We start from the raw sequence: 23,686 nt of genomic DNA, 5'->3' as shown, positions 1-23,686 counted from the left end.
TTTTTAACTGGCCAGAATTAATTTTCAGGTTCTAGTATTTATCATTATCAGATTTTTCGTCTTTAATACTGCCAGAAGTTTTCAGTGTTTTGTTTTTTAGATCCTTTTGTTCTTTTTCATTGTTTTGAATAGGCGAATTTGCAACTTTTTGTTCTTCAACTTTATTTTTTGCGTCTAATCTTTCTAAATTTCTAGCATCTCTCTTAGCTTGCTCTTTTTCCATTCTTTTATTAGTCCAATTTCTCAATTTTTCACCGTTTTTATAGACATATATTGGAAATGGAATTCCCAAAGCAAAACCAATCAAAGCAAAAATAGTGCAGCCCCATCCATAGCCAAGATCTTCAAACATATATGGCGAAAATAATGGAAATGCAAAACCAAATAAAGATCTGAACACCGCTGCTGCTGCTACAGTGGAAGCAGCAAATCTTGGATTCATATCAATCAAGTAATTTTGAATGCATTGAAACATATCAATAACAGCAAATGCAAAAACACCAGCTGAAATTGATGGAACCATCCAATGCACTTTTTCTTCTGCGCTCCAACCAAAGACTAATAGTGCTGATGGGGCAATAACCCCAGATAAATATAGATATTTTAATCTAAATTCTGGTTTTGGAATTCCATTATTCTGTTTTACTAATTTTCGATAAGCACTACCAGTCAATGGAGTCCAAAATGCTATTCCTATCAAATACCCGATACCCAAAGTAATATACATCAATCCAGCAATTTCTATTCTAAAACCATATCTAACACTCCAAACAAGAGGAAAAGCTCCAATTAATAAATACATCAACCCATAAAGTAAAGCCATAAAGGACCCCAATCCAATAACCATTGGATTAAAAATTAATAGTTTGATTGGCCTTGTGATATTAAGATAAAATCTACCAAAAACAGTCTCACCATCTGCAATATCATGAATGGTCTTCAAATTAGGATTTTTTGTAATTTTTCGCAACTTTTTAGCCCTTTTTTTTAAAAGAACTGGAGAATATGTCTCTCTGAAAAATAATAATCCAATAAAAGCAATAACACCATTGATCATCAATTGGATCCAAAACACCCATCTCCAACTTAGATGTTCAACAACAAATCCGGCTATTATTGGACCAACTGCTGGTCCTAAAGTTGGCCCAATAGCATAAAGACCACCCCAAACATTTCTCTCTTTATCTTCAAACAAGTCTCCAATTACACCTGCACCAACAGACAATGGTGTAGCTCCACCACATCCCGCTAAAAATCGAAATATGATCATTTGGGTTTTATTCTGAGCCAAACAACAGCCTAAATTGAACGCAAACATGAACCAGATTGAATAATTCAAAACTGGTCTTCTTCCATAAATTTCTGAAAATGGAGCAACAATCAATGGGGCAATAGCCCAGGCTAACACAAAAATAGAAACGAGTAATGATCTTACAGCTGAATTGGTTATTTCAAACTCGGCAGCAATTTTTAGTATAGCTGGTGCTAACATTGAAGAACAAACTGGAGAAACAAAGGAATATGTTGAAACTAATATAGTGTTAATGACTTTTTTTTTTTGGGGCCAATTTCTAGGAAATTCAGGATCATTATCACCATCCCAAGTAACCAACTCAGGATCAACATCTGCAAACTCTAAACCATCTTTTTTAGTAGGTAAACAATTTTCACCAATATCTTCGTCATCATAAATAGTCTCACTTTTAACTAATGGATTTAAATTAGTGACTCTTTTTCTTAAAACAGATCGAATAGTTTGTCTTGCTTTTTGACGTTGCAAATCAATTTCTTTTGGACCTTTATCTTCTCCATAAATATTATATATATCAAATTGATCTTCTGAATCTAGAACTGATTGAATAGATGGAACAGATGCAGCAGATTCCAAATCAGACAAAATTCTATTATTATTATTGCTGTTGTTGTAAACATTTTGCTTGTTTTTTGCGCTAAATCGTGATATTGTTCGATATAATGATTCAGCAACATTTGAGCTTATTGATAACTCTTTATGTCTGTTTCTTGATAATCGAGAAACATTTTTAAAAAGTTCAGGAGAGCTACGTCTTATATCATCATCTGCATTTAGTGGAACTGGCATCGAATCAACAGATTCTATAGAGGAACTATCATTTCTTCTTGAATTATCCATTTTGGTTTTGTTTATAATATATAATGAAAATTTATTTCTAAGGAAATATTGAACAGCAATATAAGTTATTTTATTTTTTTTTTTCTTTTCTTTTTGGTTTGTATTAATTTAATTTTAAAATTACAAGGAATACTTTTTGAGTTTCAACATTATTTAATTTCTCAGCTAAACTAATTGCTATATTCTATTGAAAGTTTGATCTTAATAACAAAAAAAAAAGGCTGTCACATCTTTTTTTGAGGATTCCCTTTAAACTTTGGGGGTGATCATATATTAGCATCATCTCAGAGTTTTGATTGCTTAGTGTTTTACATAACAAACAAAAGGTTAATCGCCTGACAATTCAATATCGGAAATCAAAAACTCAACTCACCATCTATTCATTAGTATAATAAAATATATAATAGCAATATAAAGTAAATATATAAATAATATATAAAAAGAATCCTCAATTTGATTCCTCTTACCTAGTACTAGTATTATGTGAAATGCTTTAAAAATGCAAAATATTTGGAAATTCTAGGCCAAATTTAAGACTTTCAATATAACTTGAACCTGAATTTTTATTAGAAGTTGTTATCAGATTTTAAGGCTTCATTTTCTTTAAGCTTGGTTTTTTGTAATCTTTTAAAATTTTTTTCATCTCTTTTGGCTTGATCTTTTTCTAATCTGCGATTGGCCCAGTTTCGTAATTTTTCGCCATTTCTATAAACAAAAATTGGAAATGGAATCCCTAATACCATTCCAAAAATTCCGAAAATAGTAAGTGACCATCCATAACTTAATTTGGATTTGAACATATAAGGTGCAAATAAAGGAAAGGAAAACCCAAATACAGACCTGAAAACAGCAGCAGCTCCAACAGCAGAAGCAGCATATCTAGGGTTCATGTCAACTAGATAATTTACAATTGCTTGGAACATTAAAACAACAGCAAAACCAAAGAATGCAACAAAAATTGAGGGTACAATCCAATGAACATGGTTTTCAGCAGTCCATCCAAAACCGATTAAACCAATTGGTGCAATTATTCCAGCCCAAACAAGATTTTCGATTCTATATTCAGGTTTAATGACTCCATTATTGCTAGTAATTGATCTCATATAGCATTTTTGGTTAACAGCATTCCAAAATGGAATACCAAACAAGTAACCAACACCAATAGATAAGAACATTAAACCAGTTGTTCCAACTTCAAAATTATAAACATTTGCCCAAATTGAAGGAAAAGCAGATAGTAAAATATAAAGCATACCAAATATAAGAGCCATGAAAGAACCTAGGCCTATAACCATTGGATGAAAAGTTAATAATTTTAAAGGTCTAGTCATATCAACGTAAAACCTACCAAAAGCAGTCTCAGTATTGGTAATGTCATAAATTGTTTTAAAATTCTTATTACCGGTTTCGTTTCTAAGCTTTCTAGCCTTTCTCTCCAACAAAACTGGAGAATAAGTTTCTCTGAAAAAAATAACACTGAAAACACCAAGCAACCCATTGACAATTAATAAAATGTAGAAAACCCATCTCCAGCCAAGAGCATCTACTACATAACCCGCAATAACAGGGCCTATTGTAGGACCGATAGTGGGACCTAAAGAGTAAAGTGAAAACCAGAAATTTCTTTCTTGAGAATCAAATAAGTCACCAAGAACACCAGCTCCTACAGATAAGGGAGCAGCACTGCCACAACCAGAAAGAAATCTGAAAATAATTATTTGAGTGGTATTATGAGAAAACGCACAACCAATATTAAAGGCAAACATAACCCATACTGAAATATTTAGAACGATTTTTCTACCATATATTTCAGATAACGGGGATACAAATAATGGAATTATGGCCCATGCTAGAACAAATATTGAGAGATATAAAGCTTTAATTAAATCACTATTTTCTTGAAATTCTTTTGCTATTGCTGGTATTGCAGGGGATATAACTGTCGAACTTAATGGCGAGACAAAAGCAAAGCATGTTATGAGGAATGCGATTGTTATTTTTTGTTGATGGGACCAATTTCTTGGAGATTTTGGATCGTTCTCTCCATCCCATGTTACCAATTCAGGGTCGATATTTGAAAATTCCAAGCCATCTTTTTTTGTTGGCAATCCGTTTTCTACTAAAATATTTTGATTATTGTTGGGATTATTGGTATGGTTATTAGTCTCTTTCTGAATAATTTCATTTTCTTCGTCATACTTTTGAGCTATTGAAGTGGATCTATGATATAATTCTTCTATTATTGTTTGCCTTGTCTGCTGTCTTGATAAAGCAGTTTCATCAGAATTTATGTTTGGCCTAAATTCTTTTTTGACCGTTAAATGATTTAGTTCAGAAGAAGTATCTGTGTTCGAGATGGATGACAAATTAAGCACGCTCGGCTTACTTTCTAGCGTTCCACTAGACTTTTTATTTAGTGTTTCATTATTTTTTGAAGCCATTATTCTAGAAAGAAGCTTGCATGGGTATTGAAAGAATAAGAGAATATAATTAGTTGAAAATAAAATATAATCAAGAGAGGTATATCATTCTCAAATTAGTAATATCTGACAAATATATAGCAGACTGTCCAAGTTTTGCTTTATTAATAATGAGCTCGTTATTGCAAATATCATTTTTGACTTTAAGAGAAATTTTAAATCAGCAGTCATGACTGTTGATGAGCAAGTCGTAAATGTCTTTCATTCTAATCAGAATATGGTAAAAATTTAATCTGGAGATAACCCAACGGCTAAATGAATTTGCACCTCGAAAGCACACAGTTGCTGTCAAAGCTGTCCAGATATAGAGGGATTCTACAAACAATAAAGTGACCCGCAAACCAATTTCCTTATAATGATTTTTTATGAGCAGGGAAACATGCAATTTGATTATCTGATTTCACCAAAGAAAGATGTCCTGCACCAAGTAACAGCGGCAAAATTACAAAAAATGTATCAATATGCAGGATCACGCTTAAACCCAAACTCAAATTACCATCATATATCACCTATTTCTATATATTCAGCAACAATTAGCACTATTTGGCACATCTTTTTTTAACAACCTCTAATTTATGTTACTTGTGTAGACATTATTCTCTGAGCATAAAGCTTTTAATTTAAAATCTATTAAACTTAGTTATCACTAGGCTTTTTGATTGAACATGTTAGCTTGGGTTAAAATAAATATAAAATAGTTGTTTATAACTTTCGAAAAGCACTACAAACAAGTATTGTTAGGTGTTTTAGTATAAAATACAAAATTTCCAGCAATAGATTATCATGAAAAGCAGATTATTTGTCTTCAAAAGTACTTGTTATGATATCTAATATTTTGCCCGAATCTGGAAATATATCCTCATTATGGTTTCTCAATTCTTATCTATTAGCAATAATATATAAATGTTTGAAAATATTAATCCAAAATTTCTACTAAAAATTTTGAAAGCTAAAAACCTACAATAAAAACCTAATTCTTACAATTTGCCAAAAAAAAGCATTATCGTTGTTTTTACTTTTAACTGTATTGAAGTAATTATTTAACTGGATTTGAATATATAATGGAGCTTCTTTTTCCAACCATAATAATTAATGATTTATATTTGAATGTTTGTAGATTAAATTTTTTGTAATATATTCTTGTACTTTATTAGAATGTAGAAAAAGCTGGATGGTGAAATTTTTCGTTAATAGGAAATTTTGTATCGCGAAAAAACAAAATTTTGCTGACTAAGCAGTCCAATAATATTTGTTGAAAAAAGAATTTGAGTTACTAGTTTCACATAAACACACAGCAGAAAACAGATAAATGCAAAGCAAAAGCTTATGTTTTTGAATTCGGATTCCAGCAAAAGTTGCATTTCAAAAAGGGTTTGATCACAGTTACATGTTTATTATGCATATTGATGCAGGGTAATCATGGCTATAAACAACAACAATAGACGGAAACGAACCCACTTTATTAAGCCTCTGAATTTCTATTGTCATATATATAAAATAAATAGTAATAACTGAAAAAAAATGCCAATATATTTAATTAAATATAGGTCTTTACCAACTTTCTATATACCTATTAGCCCATTCTCTTAGTCTTTCGCCTCTTTTATACACAAAAATGGGAAATGGTATTCCAAACATAAATCCAATCAAACTAAATATTGTGTTGCTCCATCCATATTTCAATTTTGATCTAAACATATAGTTTACAAATAATGGAAAGGTAAAACCGAAAACTGATCTTAGAAAAGTTGCTGCTGCTATTGATGATGCTGCAAATCTCGGGTTCATATCAATTAAATAACTCGAGATTGTTTGAAACATGCAAATTATTGCGAATGCAAAAGTTGAACAAAATATTGCTGGCAAAACCCAATGGTATTTCTTCTCAATCATCCATCCATAAATTAATAATGAAGTTGGCGATATAATACCTGACCAGTATAGATATTTCAATCTTGCTTCAGGTTTTGGTATTTGATTATTATTTTCTTTAATTTTTCTTTCATAATCTTTGCTAATAATGTAATTCCAAATTGGTAATCCACCAATATATCCTATTGCTAATGCAAAAAACATTAATCCTGAAATGCTTTTATTGAAACCATAAATATTACCCCAAACGTTTGGAAATGTGCAAATCATTAAATACATCAACCCATACATTATAGCCATATAAATACCTAGCCCAATAATAATAGGATGCAAAAACAAAAGTTTAAATGGTCTCATAATGTTGAAATAAAACAAGTGCTTTTTGTCATTCAGTTGATTTATCTCATATATTGTTTTAAACTCTTTAGTCACATCAATAAAATCTTTGTTTTCTTTTATGAAATTTAATAATTTTTCTTTCAAAATTACTGGTGCATATGTTTCCTCCAAGAAAAAGCTTCCAATTATTCCAGCTATACCATTAATAATTAATTGAACCCAAAAAACCCATCTCCAATCTGTATATTGAACAATAAATCCCGATAAAATTGGACTAATAGTGGGACCTGAAATTGGGCCAATTGCATAGATACAACCCCAAAAATTTCTTTCTCTAGCTGAAAATAAATCGCCGATTACACCTGCTCCAACTGCTAATGGTGCTGCTCCACCACATCCTGCTAAAAATCTAAATACAATTAATTGTGTGGTATTTTTACTTAAAGCACAACCAAGATTGAAGCAAAACATAAACCAAATCGAGTAATTTAAAAGTTTTTTTCTACCATACATCTCTGAAATTGGTGACATAAACAATGGAACAAATGCCCAAGGCAAAATAAATATAGAAACCAACAAGGATTTAATAACATCCTCTTGAATATTAAATTCAACTGAAATATCTGAAATAGCTGGGGATAACATTGATGAGCAAGCTGGTGAAAGAAATGTATATGCACTTGAAATAATAATTGTATTTAGTTTTCTTTTATGGATCCAGTTTCTAGGATTATCTTGATCATTATCTTCATTCCACGAAAAGATTGTTTTATGATTATTATTTGAGTTGTTTTCTTGTTCAATTTCAAATTCTTCTTCATCTTTGCTATTTTGTTGACTTTCTTGATCTTTTATATCTTTAATTTCTTTTAAATCACTTAAATTTTCTTCATCATTTTTTTTTTGTTCGTCTAGTAAACTCTGAATAGCCATGATAAATTGTGTAGGTTATTTTTCTTCTAGTTGTTTTTTGTCATTAAGCTGAAAAAGAAAAAGAAAAAAGCAGCTCTTTTAAATTTAGGGGTGAAATCAATAAACATATATACTTAAAATGAATAAAAACCCAAATTTAAATGACAAATTAAAAGTATTAAGCTCATAATTTCATTGATATTTTTTAACTTTGAAGATAAGATTTGAAAAAGGACCAATTCCAATGTTCCAATTGATAGGGATTTTGTATGGTGCGGCGAACTTTTGTGAGACATAAATTTTGTCTCCCACGCTTATAATATTTTTGTCGTACTTTTAATTTCATAATTTCGTGAATCAAGAATATTTATTTAAATATATAGACTATATAAACGTACGATAAAATTGGATCAAAAAGGTTTATGTATAAAATAGTTGATGAAAAAAAAGAATAAAACAATAATAAAGAAAATGAAAACCATTTTTTTTTGGAAAACAATAAAGATAAACCAAAAATGCAACAAATTGAATATGAATAATTATGATGATAAAAAAAAATAAATAAAATACAGTTATATTTAATTTGTTTTGGATTTGATTGAATGAAGAAAAAACAATTAATTTTTTTCATTTTCTAGTTGTTTTTGCAATCTTGCTAAATTCTTTGCATCTCTTTTAGCCTTTTCCCTTTCCATACGCCTATTGGCCCAATTTCTTAATCTTTCACCATTTTTATAGACATATATTGGAAATGGAATTCCCAAAGCAAAACCAATCAAAGCAAAAATAGTATTGCCCCATCCATAACCGAGATCTTCAAACATGTATGGTGCAAATAGAGGAAATGCAAAACCAAATAAAGATCTGAACACCGCTGCTGCTGCTACAGTGGAAGCAGCAAATCTTGGGTTCATATCAATTAAATAATTCTGAATACACTGAAACATGCAAATGATTGCAAATGAAAAAGATGCTGAAAAGAAAGCAGGAACAATCCAATAAACATGATTTTGGGCAGTCCAGCCATAAATCAAAAGAGAACCAGGAGCAAGAATACCTGAATAATATAGATATTGTAATCTGAACTCTGGTTTAGCTTGACCGTTGTTTTTAATGATTAGTTTTTCATAACCGATTTGAATAAAATTATTCCAAAAAGGAATACCAACAAGGTAGCCGATACCAAGGGCAGAAAACATTAAGCCACAAATACCAATATTAAAACCATAGATGGTACCCCAAACAGTTGGAAAAGTACAAATTAAAAGATACATGAGGCCATATAAAACAGCCATGAATGAACCAAGACCGAAAACCATGGGATGAAATAATAATAATTTTAAAGGTCTAGTTATGTTGAGATAAAATCTACCCAAGATTGTTTCACCATCAGCTATATCATAAATTGTCTTTAAATTGGGATTAGCCGTTTCCTTTCTTAGAGCTTTAGCTTTGTTTCTTAATAAAATTGGGGAGTAAGTTTCTTCAAAAAATAGTGATCCTAAAAGAGCAAATATGCCATTGATGATTAATTGGATCCAAAACACCCATCTCCAATCGATAGTTTGAACGACAAAACCTGCAACAATCGGGCCAACGGTTGGACCCAAAGTTGGACCTAAACCGTAAATACTTGTCCAAAAATTTCTATCCATATCATTAAATAAATCACCAAGAACACCAGCACCAATAGATAATGGAGCAGCACCACCAATACCGGCAAGAAACCTGAACACTAGCATTTGAGTCGTATTTTGAGCCAAACAACAACCTAAATTAAACATAAACATAAACCATATGGAGAGATTTAAAACAATTCTTCTGCCAAACATTTCAGAAAACGGGGCCACAAATAATGGAGCGATTGCCCATGCTAAAACAAAAATGGAGACCAATAAGGACTTGACAACATAGTTGTCAATCCCAAACTCTTCAGCAACCTTTGCGGTTGCAGGAGACAACATTGATGAACAAACAGGAGAAACAAAGGTGTAGCAAGAAACCAATAGAATTGCTCTAATTTTTCTGAAACGAGACCAGTTTCTAGGAAAATCTGGGTCACTCTCTCCATCCCAAGTTACTAGCTCTGGGTCTATACTGGAAAATTCAGTACCATCTTGTTTTGTTGGTAAACCGTTTTCGACATTTTCATCTTCCAAGTTTTTGTAAGTGTCTTTCAAGCTTTTGGTATCAATGGAAATCGAGGACTCCTCGTCATCTGAGCGATCGTTGGCTACAGCATTTGCTCTCTGGGACAATACCGATATAATTGTTTGTCTTGTCCGATGTCTTTGTAGATCAATTTCCTGTTGCGCAGCATCTTTCCCATATATGCTATCTAGTGCGTAATTTCTCTGAAGCCCATCAGCTGCGTACTCGACAATTGTTTCAGCAGGCCCATCATATCTGCCTATGCTTGAGCTTGTGTCTTGGTTCGAGTCCTTTTCAGGGTCAAAAGTGATGGTCAGCATTAGAGGAAGCATTGGAGGGAGAGGTGTCAAATCAGTGCTGGAACTGCTGTTGGGTATCCAGAAGGAACAGGGAAGAAGGATTTGCAAACACAACAAGGAAGACCATTGAATTTATAGCAGGTCATTGAATTCTGTCTTACTAATTCAAAACTTTCCATCATTCAAAAGAGAAAGAACTCCATTATTTCAGCGAACTCATCGAAAAAACAAAAAGGAATCAGTGCAGAAATGGGAAATTGGTGCTGAACCGAAAATGTCGCGAGCAGCGCGGGTTTTGCGCAGACCCTCACACCGCCACTATTTGGACCCGCACTAATGGGAGAACAAGCCGCACTCTATTCCACTACTCCGCAAATCCAGCCAAAAACAAACACTTGCCCTGTGAAAACGCAACATTTTCTGCAGGCTCCCGGCGACACTCCCCAACAGCATCGGATAACTGCCTAATCAGGCATCTGCACAAAAGCTCCGCAAATATGCACGCAACCCAATTTGGCCACTGTATTTTATTAGTACTTTTCTTTTTGTGCCCTTCTTTTTGGCCTGTTATTTTCATTTTGAGAAGGTTATGACGGTTACACAATCACTCGCTCTTGATGAGACTCTCGACACTTTGCAAAATGCTTGCTATGTTGCGCGAGTTCTTTGCACTGGCCCCCTGGAGCTTCTCCTGGATTACCATGTCGAGTAACACCCTGATGTTTTTGATCAAGACTCCGTTTTTGCACCATGTTCGAATTGGCACCCAGTTGTCGATCACAATTCCTGGTAACGACTTGTTGAATCCGCTGGAGAGCGACGCGAGATCGTAGTTGATTTTTCCTCCAAACAACAACACACATAGTGGTGTCACCGGCGTGATGTCTCGTAAGTAGAGCTTATTATTGCTCTCTTTTGTAGTCTGCTGCGATGCTCCATAGATCAAAAACGACAGCTTTGTTCTTTTGCTGACTTCCTTACCACCGTCGTTCTCGTTGAACGTATTGAATAAAATTGATGACGGATGCAAAAAGGCCCTGTTGGCAGGATATTTGCTGGCTTCATCTTCATTCTCGTTTCCATCATTGCTGAACTCTTCATTTCGAATAAAATACTTGATCTGCTTGTCGTTTTGATTGATTTCAATAGTCCCAGTCGAACTCTTTAAATATTTGCTCTCTGGAAACTCAACTTTCACAATATTTGGATAATAGGCACTAGTTATAATCAGCTTCAATATTTTGAAATTGTTGTTGTTTCTATTCAACTCTTCTTTATCTTTATCTTTATCTTTATTCTGATTTCCATTTCCATTTCCATTTTCATTTTCATTTTCAATCTCATTTATCTTGCTTTTGTAATTTAAATCAATAAAACCGACGTCTCCTAAAACTGATAAATATTGAATTCTGGTAGATACAATATCATCTAAAACTAATTTGGATAATTTATTTTCTCTGATAAACTTTCTTTTTTCAAACGGATTGTCAATCTTGGCATATTCATTAAATACATTAACGATTGAAATTAAATCTCCATCGGTATTTCCCCATTTTTTAATAATTCTTTTTATCTCATCTCGATCATTAAAACTATTCAAAAATGGACTGCCGCTAGTTAATACACTGCCAATTGTCAAACAATTTTCTAAACATCCAAATAAAACTCCAAATATTAACAATTTTCCTGCTCTGATATCCATTGGTAACATTGATAAATATTTCCCTAAATTTGTTAACTTGTCATCATCATCATCTTCTTCTTCAATGTTTGTTGCACCAATCTCATTTAAAAATTTCTTGGTCTTAATAATACTCAAATCGTCCGGTGAATCAATCCCCTCTTTTAGAAATTCAGAAACATTATTTATCCCCATGCTTTTAATAATCAAATAAATGTTTTCAATTCGAACTCTTTTGATTTCCGGTATTGGCTGATCCAAAAAATTATTCTCATAATTCTCCCTTGTATATAAATGATAGCAAATACCCGACTGTATACGACCTGCTCTACCTCTTCTTTGTTTTATCTCGGCTTTTGAACACCAATCTTCAACTAATTTTGTACAATTCAATTTAAAATCATAATGCAACTGCTTAGCTCGTCCACAATCAATCACTACAACTGCATCAGGAATTGTAATTGACGTCTCTGCAATATTCGTGGTAACAACTATTTTTCTAACCGTTTTATCAAATGTCTTGAAAACCTTTTTCTGTTGCTGAGGTGACAATGCTGAATGTAATGGCAATAAAATGCATTTCGATTTTCGGTGAAAATTACTACTAATATTCTTAATACACATATTGATCTCCATTATTCCTGGCAAAAAAATTAAAATCGATCCTGTGTTATTCTCTCGAAGCAAATCTAAATCAACCTTATTCACCAACTGGCTAATTAAATCATTGTTAATCTTCCCACTATTGAAAAACCGAGAATCTGCTTTGGGTTTTAAAACTAGTTCATCATCACCCTCACTGTCATAATAATTACTATTCTCAAGATCATTTTTGTCATCTTCATCGCCATTATATCTATGAGGCCTTCTTTGATATTTATTCTTTTTTTCTACTTTTTTCACAATCGTAAAATTTAAATCATTTAAAACACTATCCAAATAGTAATCTTTAATTGGAAATGTTCTTCCTTCAATATGGACATGATTGATTTCATTAACTTTAAAAAATTGTTTATAAAGATTAATATCAATTGTAGCTGACATTAAAATAATCTTTATATCAGCTAATTTTCTACTTTTCACAATTTGCTTTAAAATAATCAATAAAAAATCAGAATCTATAGATCTTTCATGAACTTCATCAACAAATATATATTTAACGTTTTTTAAAAATTCATCATCTTTGGAATTTTTCTTTTGATCTTTTGATAAAAACCCTTGAATCATTCTCAATAATATACCTGTTGTCACAAAAATTATTCTAGTATTATTTTTGGTCCTATTTTCACCTCGAATCATATATCCAACTTCTTCCCCAACTTTTAATACTCTTTCATCTGATATTCTATCAGCTAAACCTATTGTTGAAATACGACGAGGTTGTGTAACAATAATCTTGGATACAAAATCTTTATTCTTAGATATTATATCATCTAAAATAAATTGAACAATTTGTGTCGATTTACCAGACCCAGTTTCACCAGTTACAATAGTTATTTGACTTGATTGAATCATGGAAACCAATTGGTCTTTCCTATTAAAAGCAGGTAATTTTTTTCTTTCAAATATCCTAGCTTTAACTTCAATTGAATCATGCTTTTTTTGATAGTCAGCTAATAAGTTATCAATCTCATCAATTGAAAATACTTTGGTATTTAAAGCAAATGATTTTTTGTTTTTATTTGTATTTTTATTTTTATTTTTCTTGATATTTGAGTTATTACCTTGTGATGATGAATCCACTTCAAATTCAAAATTGTTATCGTGTATTAAAGGCCCAGGATTTTGAATGATTTTTGAAATGTTACTTTCTAACCATTCAATTATTGACAATAAATAACAATTTCCAAGCATATTGTTCCCAATGATTTCATCATTCACCAACTGTCCTAATATTGACGATTTTATATAATTAGCCATTTTATAATTTTTTTTATCTATAATATTAAATTGTAAACCAAGTAGATCAAATGGATATTTGGATACTGATTTATTATATAATATTCTTAATGAAAAAATATTTTGATCTTTTGGGAAATTCTCCGGATTTAAAAAGATTTCAATTGTAGAATAGTTTTCTTTATCTATTATTTTAAACTTGTCTGAAGAATACATGGAAACCAATGATTCGACTTCATTTTTATAATCTTCTAGCTCAAAAAACCCATCGTTTAACTCTAAAATAGAATTATAAGATTCAATATTGGAATCATCAATAAGTTTTTTTGTTAAATTATATGTTATAAAAGATTCCAACTGAGGATTATTTACTTTCTTTTTTCCAATGCTATTAAATTGAACAACAATATCATTTTTTAAATATCCTGAATCCAATAACCTGTCAAACATATATTGACTTTTCAAATCATTTGATATAAGTTTTAAGGAAACATTTGACACATTATCATTTTTCAAAAATAAGGTGGGCAAATCGTCTTCTGGAACATTTAAAAGCAACCATTCTAAGGATGAAGTAAGAGAAATATGGGAGATATATTGAAAAGACTCTTGGATGTGTGGCTTTCGAAATCCAATTGACTCAAAGTATTGCAAAATCTTTTCCGAATTAATATTGTCAGTAGGTATATTATTTGATGTATATATATGGTTTAAATTCTTGTTGATGACTGATTGGAGAAATTGTGTTGATTCTGGAGATAAATCTATAAATGGAGCCTTTTCCCAAATTTTTCTAGGAAAACGAGTTGTTTGATTAATTTTAGAATTTTGCAGTAGTTCTCTGTTTGCATAATAAATTTGATTTTGATTTTTTTGAGGCATTGAAGACTTGCTTTGATTCAATAATTGAGTGGAGTTTGAAATATTGATTAATTGAGGTTTTTGTGTTTTTAGTTGTTGATTCAAATTAATATCGTTTTGTTTCAATTTATTTTGCATAGACTTTTGATTTTCCAAATAGATCTTGAAAGGATCACTATTCCACTCCAATTGGTACTTCTGCTTGTTTTCTTTAAACAAAATAACCCTTAATTTATCCAAATCTTGCCAGACTTTCCGATGGTTAGTTGGTAATATCATCTGAAGATTTTTTTCATAACTAATCTTATGCAAAGTAAAAGTAGCACACAAATGTCTGGCTTCAATTGGAGTTGATTGGGGTTTGATTATTTCCTGAAATTTCTTGTCAGTTGCTTTAAAATTAATTGTAATCAATTGTTTTGTTTTGGGATTTTCCCATGAGATTTTGGAGTTTGCAATAAATCCACCTTCTTGACCATCTTTTGTTGGAATTTTGACCATATCGTAGGCGACAGTTTTCCAGTGATTCTTCTGTACCAATTCATGAAGTAAAGAGCATGGCAACTTTCCTGTCCAGCTGGAGTTGTTTGCCACAATCTTAGTGTTTCTGATTCTGTTGGTTTTATTGATTTCGCTGATATTACTACTATTGTTGACACTGCTGCCATTGGTGTTGATGTTGATATTTCCATTATTTTTAGCGTTAGTGCTGGCCTTCAGCTCATTTTTTTTACTCTTGGGTCTCCTACTATCTTTATTGTTTTTTTTTGCCATTGAGAATACGGTTCATGAATATTCAAAACAACTGATCTAGTTAAATTACTCTTTTGCTGTTGTGCCAGGGTCAAAGTGGTTGATATTTGCTTTTTTTTGCCTTTGCTGCATCCAAAAGAAAGTTGGTTTTCAAAATTTTAACGTTTCTTAAATTTTTTTTCCACTCATCTCTCGATCAAGAAAATTTTACCAAAAATTTTAGATTCAATTTACAAATAATTATTTAAAATGACAGCTGCTGCTCCAGAAGTGAAAAAACTATACATTTCCTACAACAATATCCACAAGTTGTGTCAGGAAACTGCCGAGAAACTCAAAGCAGAATCCAATAAACCTGATATTATCATAGCTATTGGTGGTGGTGGCTTCATTCCTGCCAGAATCCTCAGATCTTTCATCAGAGAGCAGGGAGAAAAGAACATCCCCATTCAGGCCATTGGTTTGTCGCTATATGAGTCCATGGGAAACAACTCGACCATCGACACCATTGGAAAAGAGGTTGTGAGAACCCAGTGGTTGGATTTTGGTGCTATCGACAAACACTTTGATACTTTGATTGGCAAGAAAATCTTGATTGTCGACGAGGTCGATGACACCAGAACTACGTTGTATTACGCCTTAACTGAGTTGAAGAAAGATGTCAGGAACCAGGCTATAAAGTTGGGAAGATCAGATGAAAAAACAATCTTCTCAGTGTTTGTTTTACACAATAAAGACAAGCCCAAAAAGGAAGACTTGCCCAAGGAGTTGATGGATTCTGGTAGATATTTGGCTGCTAGAACTGTTCCTGATATTTGGATTGCTTATCCTTGGGATGCCTCTGATATTGATTATCACACTGAAATGGCAAAAACCCAGGGCAACATTTAATAAAATATTGTTACCTTTATACTTAGATGCATCTACATTTTTTTTTCTACCATAAGGCCTATTAACATTCTTTTGTTCTTCTTTGTTTTGTTCTTCTTTGTTCTTTATTTCTGCTTTATAAATATCAAATAGATTGTTTTTATCTAATAATGAAGAACACTTGATCAGTAAACACAAAATTTAAACCTCTCCAGACGTTAAAATTTCAAGATGTGTGAAGAGTAATCAGCTGTTGTAACAGAAAAAGAATACAAAACTCAACTTTGTTTGAAAATCAAAAATTAAAAAGACTATTTGTTTTTGATTGCTGCTTGTAACAAAACAATTTGCTGTACCTGATCCCGGAGTAACTCCTTTAAATCCATTACATCTGCTTTTAATTCCTCAACTCTTTCGCTTTTTTCTCCTAGAATTTCTAAACTTGCAACATATTGTTTTTCTATTTTCTTGATCTCCTCCTGGAGTTCTACCTTTTCAGCTTCTAACTGCTTAACCCTTTCATTATCTTTTAATAATCTTAAAATCTCGTTGCCTGCCTCTTTTTTCTCCTTTTGGTTCTTGTTTAATTCTTCTTTGATTTGAAACATTTCTGTCTTTAATGATCGAATTTGGTTTGTCATTCTGCTTATCACTTGAACATTTGATGATCCTATTGAGCCTGTACCAAGGGTTATTGGAGTTTTCTTTTCATTATATACGCTTATACTTGAACTATCAAATCCATTTGTTATGGTTCGTGTAGGTGATGTTAACGAATTTAAATCTTCATTACTATTACTCAAAATGACGCCGACATTGTTTTCATTGTACTTATTGTTATTATTATTCAAGAAAAAACTTGATCTTCTTGAGTGTATTGCAGTTGGATTTTTAGTTCCATTGAACTGATCCGAATAATCTGCGCTCCAACTTGATGCTGATGAATTTCTGCTTCCTAATATTGGAGGAACTATTGGAGGAGGCATTAGCTCGAATGATGCTTGTAATGCATTAACTTTGTCTTTTAATCTACTGTTTTCTTGTTCTAATTCTTTAATTTTTTCATTTAAATGATCACTATTATTATTTTTAATTAATGAGTTGTTATTAAGTTTTGAAGATAGTTCTTTAAACTTATCTTGCAACGATTTAACTTCGTCTTCCTTGATTTTAAATTTTTCTTCAATTTTATTTAATGTGACAGAAATCTCGAATTTTTCCGTTGATAGTTTATTATTTTCTTCTTTAATTGAGTTTAAGTTTTCGGTTAAATTTCGTATATTTTTAAGGTTGTTTAAATGTAAAAGATTTTTATTATTTAATTCATCTTGCAATTTATTAATTTTGCTTGATAATGATAATTCGATCTTAGAAAAATTTTCTGCTGAAGTTTTATATTGATCATTTAATATTTGATTTTGTTTTAGTAGTTTATTATATTTTATTTCAAGAGAACTAAATTCGGTGTTGGTATTATAATTAGTGATGGTATTAGTTTCATTTTGGTTAAGGTTATCAGGTTCGCTGTTATTTGTTTCGGTGCTATTGCTATTGCTATTATTATGATTATTAAAGTTATTTCTATTTTGATCATAATTTTCATTTATAATTCTTAATTCTTCTAATTTATTTTCCAATCTTGATGTTTCGTTTGAATTTTCTTCTTTTAATTGTTTTAATTGAAATGATAGGTTGTTATTTTCAAGAGTGAGAGAATTCAATTGATTAGTTAAATTTTTTTGAATCAATTGTTTTTCAATAGTTAGATCATTGATTTTTTTATTTAAATTTTCGTTTTTAATTGTTTCATCTTTGTATAAATCCAACTGACTTTTGTATTTAATTTCAAAATTTTTTGATTTTAAATCTTTATATTTTAAGTCCAAATCATTATAATTTGACAGTAGTTGGTTGTAGTTTTCTTCAAATTTTTTGTAAAAACTATTGTCTTGAATTAGTTTTTTTTCGTTTGATTTTAGGTTATTAATTGATTCATTTAGTTCAATAAATTTTAAATCATATCCAGAGATTCTGTCATTTAAATTGTTGATTAAATCATTTTGATCAAGTTCTTTTAAGCGTAAGTTTTTAACTAAGGTTGTTAATTTTAATTCAGTCATGGACAATTTTTGACCTTCAATTAATAGATCATTGATTTGATCATCTTTTTCTTTAAGTTTTTTTTCAAATGAGGATTGGTCCAAAGTTGAGTTGAGTTTATCTTTCAATTTTGAGATTTCAATTGAATGTGATTTATTTAATGTCTGAATTTGAACATTTAACGAATTTATTATAGTCAATAGCTCTTGGTTATTATTGCTGTCTCTATTGCTGGAGTTTTCATTGAGATCATGATTTGAAGTATTGATATCGTTACCGTCGTTATTGTTATCAACGGTTATTACGTCATTATTAGGGTTATCAAGTTGGAGTTGAGATTTGGATACGCTTGCTGTGTGAATTGAGATCTTTGAAGACGAGTTGTTTTCGTCAAGATCAACCAAAGATTGCAAATTAGGTGGAATTGAAGATATAGAGGATCTGGGAGAAAGCGGGTCGTTTATTGAATTGTCTGAAAGCAATAGACTTTTATTTAAATTTTTCCTTTTTTTTTTATTTTTTTTCTTTGATTTCGAATTTTTGCTTGCAACAGCCATGGACAATCTTTCTTGCATTGTTAGTCTTTTTGTCGGCTTGTCTGCTGGACCAGTATTGTCAACATCATTGTTATTGTCATTGGCACTTTTGATGTTGGTGCTGTCATTTGCTGTTTCATTGCTGGAAACTGCAAGTGCATCATCGGCAGCAAGATCCCGGGGACTGCTTGGATCGTTAGCGACGTGACTATTGCTTTCCTCTACAAGCAGATCATTGGGCTGCAGTGGGATGTGGAGGTGGGAATCGCTCATTGCAGCAGAATTACAGCAGAATTGGAGCTGTTCAAAAGCACAGCTCTGGCCTTTGAACGCGAATTATATCAGCGTCCGGATTAGGAAGAAGACGATCCGTGCTGCTGGCAACGCGTTGGAGCCGGTTCTGTGGAAATATCCACAGAATTTCAACGCGAGGTTGGGCAGTCGTGGGAGTAAAATACAAGCACTCGTGGTTTGTGAAAAGAACACTTTGAGCACAGTAGTAAAGAGCGTAAATAAGAAGGTGGTTGCTTTTTTCAGTGCTCTTTTCTTCTACTGTCTTTCTTCAGCTTTGGCATCTCATTAAGGTTTTTATTGTGCGGTCCTTTGATGGAAAACTCAAAAAATTTATTCACTAAAATTTTATCCGTTCTGTCGCTTTTTGACTGTAGTAACTAATATACTTCAGCTAATCCTTTATTATTTCCTTGTTTCTTTGCTTCTGTGCTTCTGTGCTTCTGTGCTGTAAATGATGACCACCTCTGAACTACCACCAGTGTTATCCACCCAGTCTGATTCGAATTTCCAGTATTTCAAATACTCAAGTAATAACAAAGACCACAGTGCTCACTATGTTTTAGATGATATCAAAGACTACTATTCATTGGATGACTTGCTACGGTTTTTAAATTCTCCCAAGGGAATAGTTTACAAGAAAATATCATTGCAGTTTCCTGATACTTTGATCAATCAAAGCTCTATTGTTTTACAGTATTTACAAGACAATTTGCAGAGCGTGATTGTTGCTGAGAGCAGCGAAAATGAACTAAATTTCACTTCGCAGGATAATCACAAAGATTCTTCCTCCCACTCTCATTCTCATGTTAATGGACATAAGAAAAAAGAACATGGGAAACACGAAAAGTGTTTGAATTGTAAATGTGATAAGAAAGTTGGGGAAATTGAGAATCATAGCCTTGCTACTAATCTTGAAAAGGATCTTGATAACTTTACTCCATCAGCAAGAGAGGTATGGATATTAGCTGACACTTCGTACTCTCCATGTTGTATTGATGAAATAGCTGCTCAGCATGTAAATAGTGATTTAATTGTTCATTTTGGCGATTCTTGTTTATCAAACTTTAGCAATTTAACTTCAAGTTCAATTCTAATCTTTGGGAAACCCTTATTGAACTATGACTCTTTAGTTGAGTTATTTAAAGAGAAATATCCAAATAAAGAAGACCGGATTTTATTGATTTCAGACACGGTTTATAACTGTCATTTATTTAATCTTTATCGGCTCTTGAAAAATGAGTATACAAACTTGGCTTATTCAGATTTATATTTGAACAACAATAATAAAATAAGGATAATTGGTTATGAATTGAAGAGCTATGAAAATTCCACGTCCAGTTCTATAATATTGGACAATAGAGTAATATTAGGATTATCAGAATCCGAGATTAAACGACTAAAAGAGTATGGTGGTGATGATGAGGAAATCTCATTTGGTGATTATAAATTATTCCACATCAGCCAACCAGACCCTCCGAGACTATTATATCTCTCTACTAAATTTGATTCCTTGACTATATACAATCCATTGGACGGAAGCGTTAATGATGGACCATATCCCTCTTTGAAAAGAAGATATCGTTCTATGTTTGTTGCAAGAAATGCGTCTACTATTGGAATACTAATCAATACGTTGTCGTTATCAAACACATTGAGCATGTTGAATATGGTGAAAGAGTGGATTCATAAAAACGAAAAGAAATCGTACATGTTTGTTGTTGGAAAGCCCAATGTGTCGAAATTGGCCAATTTTGATGCTGTTGATTGCTGGGTTGCTTTGGGGTGTAGTCAAAACGGAATGATAATTGACGAATATAATGAGTATTATAAACCAATTTTAACGCCTTATGAGTTGTATTTGGCGCTAGCAGCTGAAGTGACATGGACAGGCAAATGGGTTACTGATTTTAAGGAGATAATGAAGTTGGACAACAGAGACGAGGAGGATAAAAGTCTGGATGGGAGTCATGGCAGTGACGAAGATGAAGATGAAGATGCTCCGGAATTCAATCCAGTTACTGGACAGTATGCAATAAATTCCAGACCATTGCGACCCAAACTATACCAGCATATTGAGATTGAAGCTCCCATTGATAATGAGAAGCAGTTGGTTAAGCAATTCTCAAAGAGTATGGTTATTAAAGGAACGATTTCTACTTCAGCGTTGTATTTACAGAGCCGAGAATGGAGTGGGCTAGGGAGTGATTTTGTTCAAGACGATAAGGAGGACGATGAAGGCGCAATTTTAGAGCAGGGTCGATCCGGAATAGCGAGGGGCTATGGTTACGATCGAAAAGTGAATGCGGTGGTATAAAGAGAAGAAGTAAGCAATACAGACTTGTTCAGTGAGTGAGTAGTGAGCATTTTGGAACTAGTTTTTTTTAGTAATTGAAGACTGAGATTATAAAATTATAAAATGGACTGATGTTCTTAGTAATGGAAGGAATCAAGTGCATGCAAGTTCGGCTGGACTTGCATTGGACTTGCATTGGTATGCATGAAAGTTTAAATAGCGATAACATAAATCTATATGTGTATAAATCAGCGAGTGATAACGATATAATATATGTAGGCAATGGAGATACAATATATGTAAGCGATGGAGATACGCTAATCATCATCGTCGTAAACTGGCAATTCAATTTTCTGGTCAAGATCTACAGGAATGATAAAGAAGTTGTCAAACGAGGATGAGCTATTTTGAATGCTGATGACTTTGTTGTTGTTGTTGTTGCTGCTGTTGTTGTTGCTGTTGCTGCTGTTGTTATGATTTAGGGTGATGTTTGTATCGTTGTCCTTTGATATAACGTCGATGAATTCGTTTTCATCATTTTGTCTTTTTAGGTTGATTTCTTCGTCGGGGAGGATATCGAATTCATTTTCTCTTTCGATGTAGTCAATGTTTTCATCAATTTCAATAAAGTCTGGGGCAAGAGAGGACCATTTTTGGTTGATTATGATGGACCAGATGTAGATAGTGCCACTGTCGACGCCAGTTGCGGAGACTTTATTCTTTTTGAAGTTCCAGTCGACGTCTAGGAGTTCTTCTTTGGGGCCCTCGAGGATTTTGATGAGGGAGCCCATTGAGGTCTCCCACATGTATATTTCATGGTTTGAGCCATAGGTTGAAGCGACAAGATAATCGCCATTGTAGTTGATGGAGATGGCATTCCATTGTAGTTTGTTGACCACGTCTTGATACTTGTGGTCGACCTCGAATTGGAAGTTGTTGTTTGATATGAGAGATTTGAAGTCGGATAGATTTGGTAGGGTAAATTGTCTTATGATTCTGTCAGTAGAGTTGATGAACATTTTTGAGTTATTTGAGGAGATGACGATTGATTTGATGTTGTTGTTTGTTATCTTTTGGGAGTAGACAATGTTAATTTCAATCTTTCCTTGAACATCATGATCTTCTCCTTCTTCTTCTTCTTCTATTCCCTCTCCTTCTACTTCTTCTTGATCTTCTTCTTCATAATCATAATCATAATCATAGTCATAATTTTGGTTTGTTTTTCTTTTCTTTTTCTTGTTTAGTAGGATTTTTCTGAGATTTTTGATACTGAACTTTTCAATGTTGAAGAGGTTATTATACTCTGTGTAATACTCCTCGTCGTTGTCGTTGAAATGCGTATTTAGTATCAAATGAGGGTTTTTAATTTCAAAGACATTGAGCCAACCGTTTGTTGTTCCGTTGAAAATGTAATTTCCGTCATAAGCAAAAGCCGTTGAGAGAGTGTAGTATTTGGCAGGAGAGGCGAGATTGTTGGACTTGGGGGGAAGATGGCTGTCGTTGACATTGAATAGGGGGTTGTTTTGGAGGTCGATGTATTTGTAATCAAACTCGTCCGAGCAGTCGATGTAGCGACAGTCGTTTTCAGTAGAGGAGGCAATGATGATGTAGGGGTTGTTTGAGAGAAACTGGGAGTTCCAGACAAGGCTCTCGAAGATGATAATCCGGAGGACCTTGGAGAACTTCAAGTCCCAGAGAATGACATTGTTGTCCTTTGCAGAGGACAAGAGGTATCTGTTGGAGAAGGACCAGGTGAGGGACTGGATCTGCTTGGTGTGTTTGCGCAAGATGGTGAGAGGCGACAAGGTCTGCAAGTCGAAGATGAGGATGTTGCCGTCATTGAGGCCGCTGGCGAGATAATCGCCGTTGTAGTTGAACCTGATGTAAATGGAGAAGCCGAACTCAATGGTGTCGGTGAGCGACTCAGGGTACTCTTTGGCGACAGCAAAGGGGTCGAGAAGGGAGAGGTTCATGGTGGAGGTGGAGGTGGATGTGGTGCTGCTGCTCCTTCTCGTGCTGCTCCTTCTCGTGCTGCTCCTCCTTCTCGCGCAGCTCGTCTCGTGCCGCGCCTTTTGCGTGTCACCTGCAGCCCCAGCCCCAGAAGAAAAAAGCGGGCCCTTGCTTACCCGGCGCACGCCCCGTATATATAGTCGCAGAGACAGCCGACGGTTTCTCTCCAGTTGTGTTTCCTCAA

At 33.0% G+C, this 23,686-nt stretch overlaps 9 protein-coding genes across 9 annotated transcripts; 2 read left to right on the top strand and 7 right to left on the bottom strand.

Annotated features, from left to right (window-relative positions):
• Nucleotides 1–10: 10 nt before the first annotated feature.
• Nucleotides 11–2,312, bottom strand: ASCRUDRAFT_76829 (MFS transporter). Its single transcript, XM_020193637.1, has one exon. The coding sequence runs from the start codon at nucleotides 2,150–2,152 to the stop codon at nucleotides 32–34; it is 2,121 nt and encodes a 706-aa protein (XP_020046199.1). The 5' UTR covers nucleotides 2,153–2,312; the 3' UTR covers nucleotides 11–31.
• A 294-nt stretch (nucleotides 2,313–2,606) lies between these two features.
• On the bottom strand, nucleotides 2,607–4,613 carry ASCRUDRAFT_76828 (MFS transporter). The gene has a single exon (XM_020193636.1). It carries the CDS (start codon nucleotides 4,591–4,593, stop codon nucleotides 2,719–2,721), a length of 1,875 nt encoding a protein of 624 aa, XP_020046198.1. The 5' UTR covers nucleotides 4,594–4,613; the 3' UTR covers nucleotides 2,607–2,718.
• A 1,443-nt stretch (nucleotides 4,614–6,056) lies between these two features.
• On the bottom strand, nucleotides 6,057–7,854 carry ASCRUDRAFT_107797 (MFS transporter). Its single transcript, XM_020188699.1, has one exon. The coding sequence runs from the start codon at nucleotides 7,774–7,776 to the stop codon at nucleotides 6,184–6,186; it is 1,593 nt and encodes a 530-aa protein (XP_020046197.1). The 5' UTR covers nucleotides 7,777–7,854; the 3' UTR covers nucleotides 6,057–6,183.
• Nucleotides 7,855–8,274: 420 nt separating this feature from the next.
• On the bottom strand, nucleotides 8,275–10,421 carry ASCRUDRAFT_76827 (MFS transporter). Its single transcript, XM_020193635.1, has one exon. It carries the CDS (start codon nucleotides 10,236–10,238, stop codon nucleotides 8,373–8,375), a length of 1,866 nt encoding a protein of 621 aa, XP_020046196.1. The 5' UTR covers nucleotides 10,239–10,421; the 3' UTR covers nucleotides 8,275–8,372.
• A 216-nt stretch (nucleotides 10,422–10,637) lies between these two features.
• Nucleotides 10,638–15,536, bottom strand: ASCRUDRAFT_76826 (RNA helicase). The gene has a single exon (XM_020193634.1). It carries the CDS (start codon nucleotides 15,418–15,420, stop codon nucleotides 10,810–10,812), a length of 4,611 nt encoding a protein of 1,536 aa, XP_020046195.1. The 5' UTR covers nucleotides 15,421–15,536; the 3' UTR covers nucleotides 10,638–10,809.
• XPT1 (xanthine phosphoribosyltransferase) lies at nucleotides 15,494–16,435 on the top strand. Its single transcript, XM_020188698.1, has one exon. The coding sequence runs from the start codon at nucleotides 15,649–15,651 to the stop codon at nucleotides 16,288–16,290; it is 642 nt and encodes a 213-aa protein (XP_020046194.1). The 5' UTR covers nucleotides 15,494–15,648; the 3' UTR covers nucleotides 16,291–16,435.
• Nucleotides 16,436–16,580: 145 nt separating this feature from the next.
• On the bottom strand, nucleotides 16,581–19,178 carry ASCRUDRAFT_71378 (uncharacterized protein; the record flags this gene model as incomplete). Its single annotated transcript, XM_020191923.1, has 1 exon — nucleotides 16,581–19,178. The coding sequence occupies one exon, from the start codon at nucleotides 19,176–19,178 to the stop codon at nucleotides 16,581–16,583; it is 2,598 nt and encodes an 865-aa protein (XP_020046193.1).
• A 496-nt stretch (nucleotides 19,179–19,674) lies between these two features.
• DPH2 (2-(3-amino-3-carboxypropyl)histidine synthase) lies at nucleotides 19,675–21,501 on the top strand (the record flags this gene model as incomplete). Its single annotated transcript, XM_020189847.1, has 2 exons — nucleotides 19,675–20,004; nucleotides 20,119–21,501. Coding segments are annotated over 2 exons (1,713 nt in total), but the record flags the coding sequence as incomplete, so codon positions are not given.
• A 308-nt stretch (nucleotides 21,502–21,809) lies between these two features.
• Nucleotides 21,810–23,465, bottom strand: SWD1 (COMPASS subunit protein SWD1; the record flags this gene model as incomplete). The annotated part of the gene is made up of 2 exons (XM_020190705.1): nucleotides 21,810–22,592; nucleotides 22,869–23,465. 2 exons carry the CDS (start codon nucleotides 23,463–23,465, stop codon nucleotides 21,810–21,812), a joined length of 1,380 nt encoding a protein of 459 aa, XP_020046191.1.
• Nucleotides 23,466–23,686: the final 221 nt, after the last annotated feature.

The sequence above is a fragment of the Ascoidea rubescens genome (assembly GCF_001661345.1).
Source record: "Ascoidea rubescens DSM 1968 unplaced genomic scaffold ASCRUscaffold_10, whole genome shotgun sequence".
Lineage (NCBI taxonomy): Eukaryota > Fungi > Ascomycota > Saccharomycetes > Ascoideales > Ascoideaceae > Ascoidea > Ascoidea rubescens.
The sequence above is the reverse complement of the archived record's forward strand: the minus strand, read 5'-3'. Positions and strand labels throughout refer to the sequence as shown.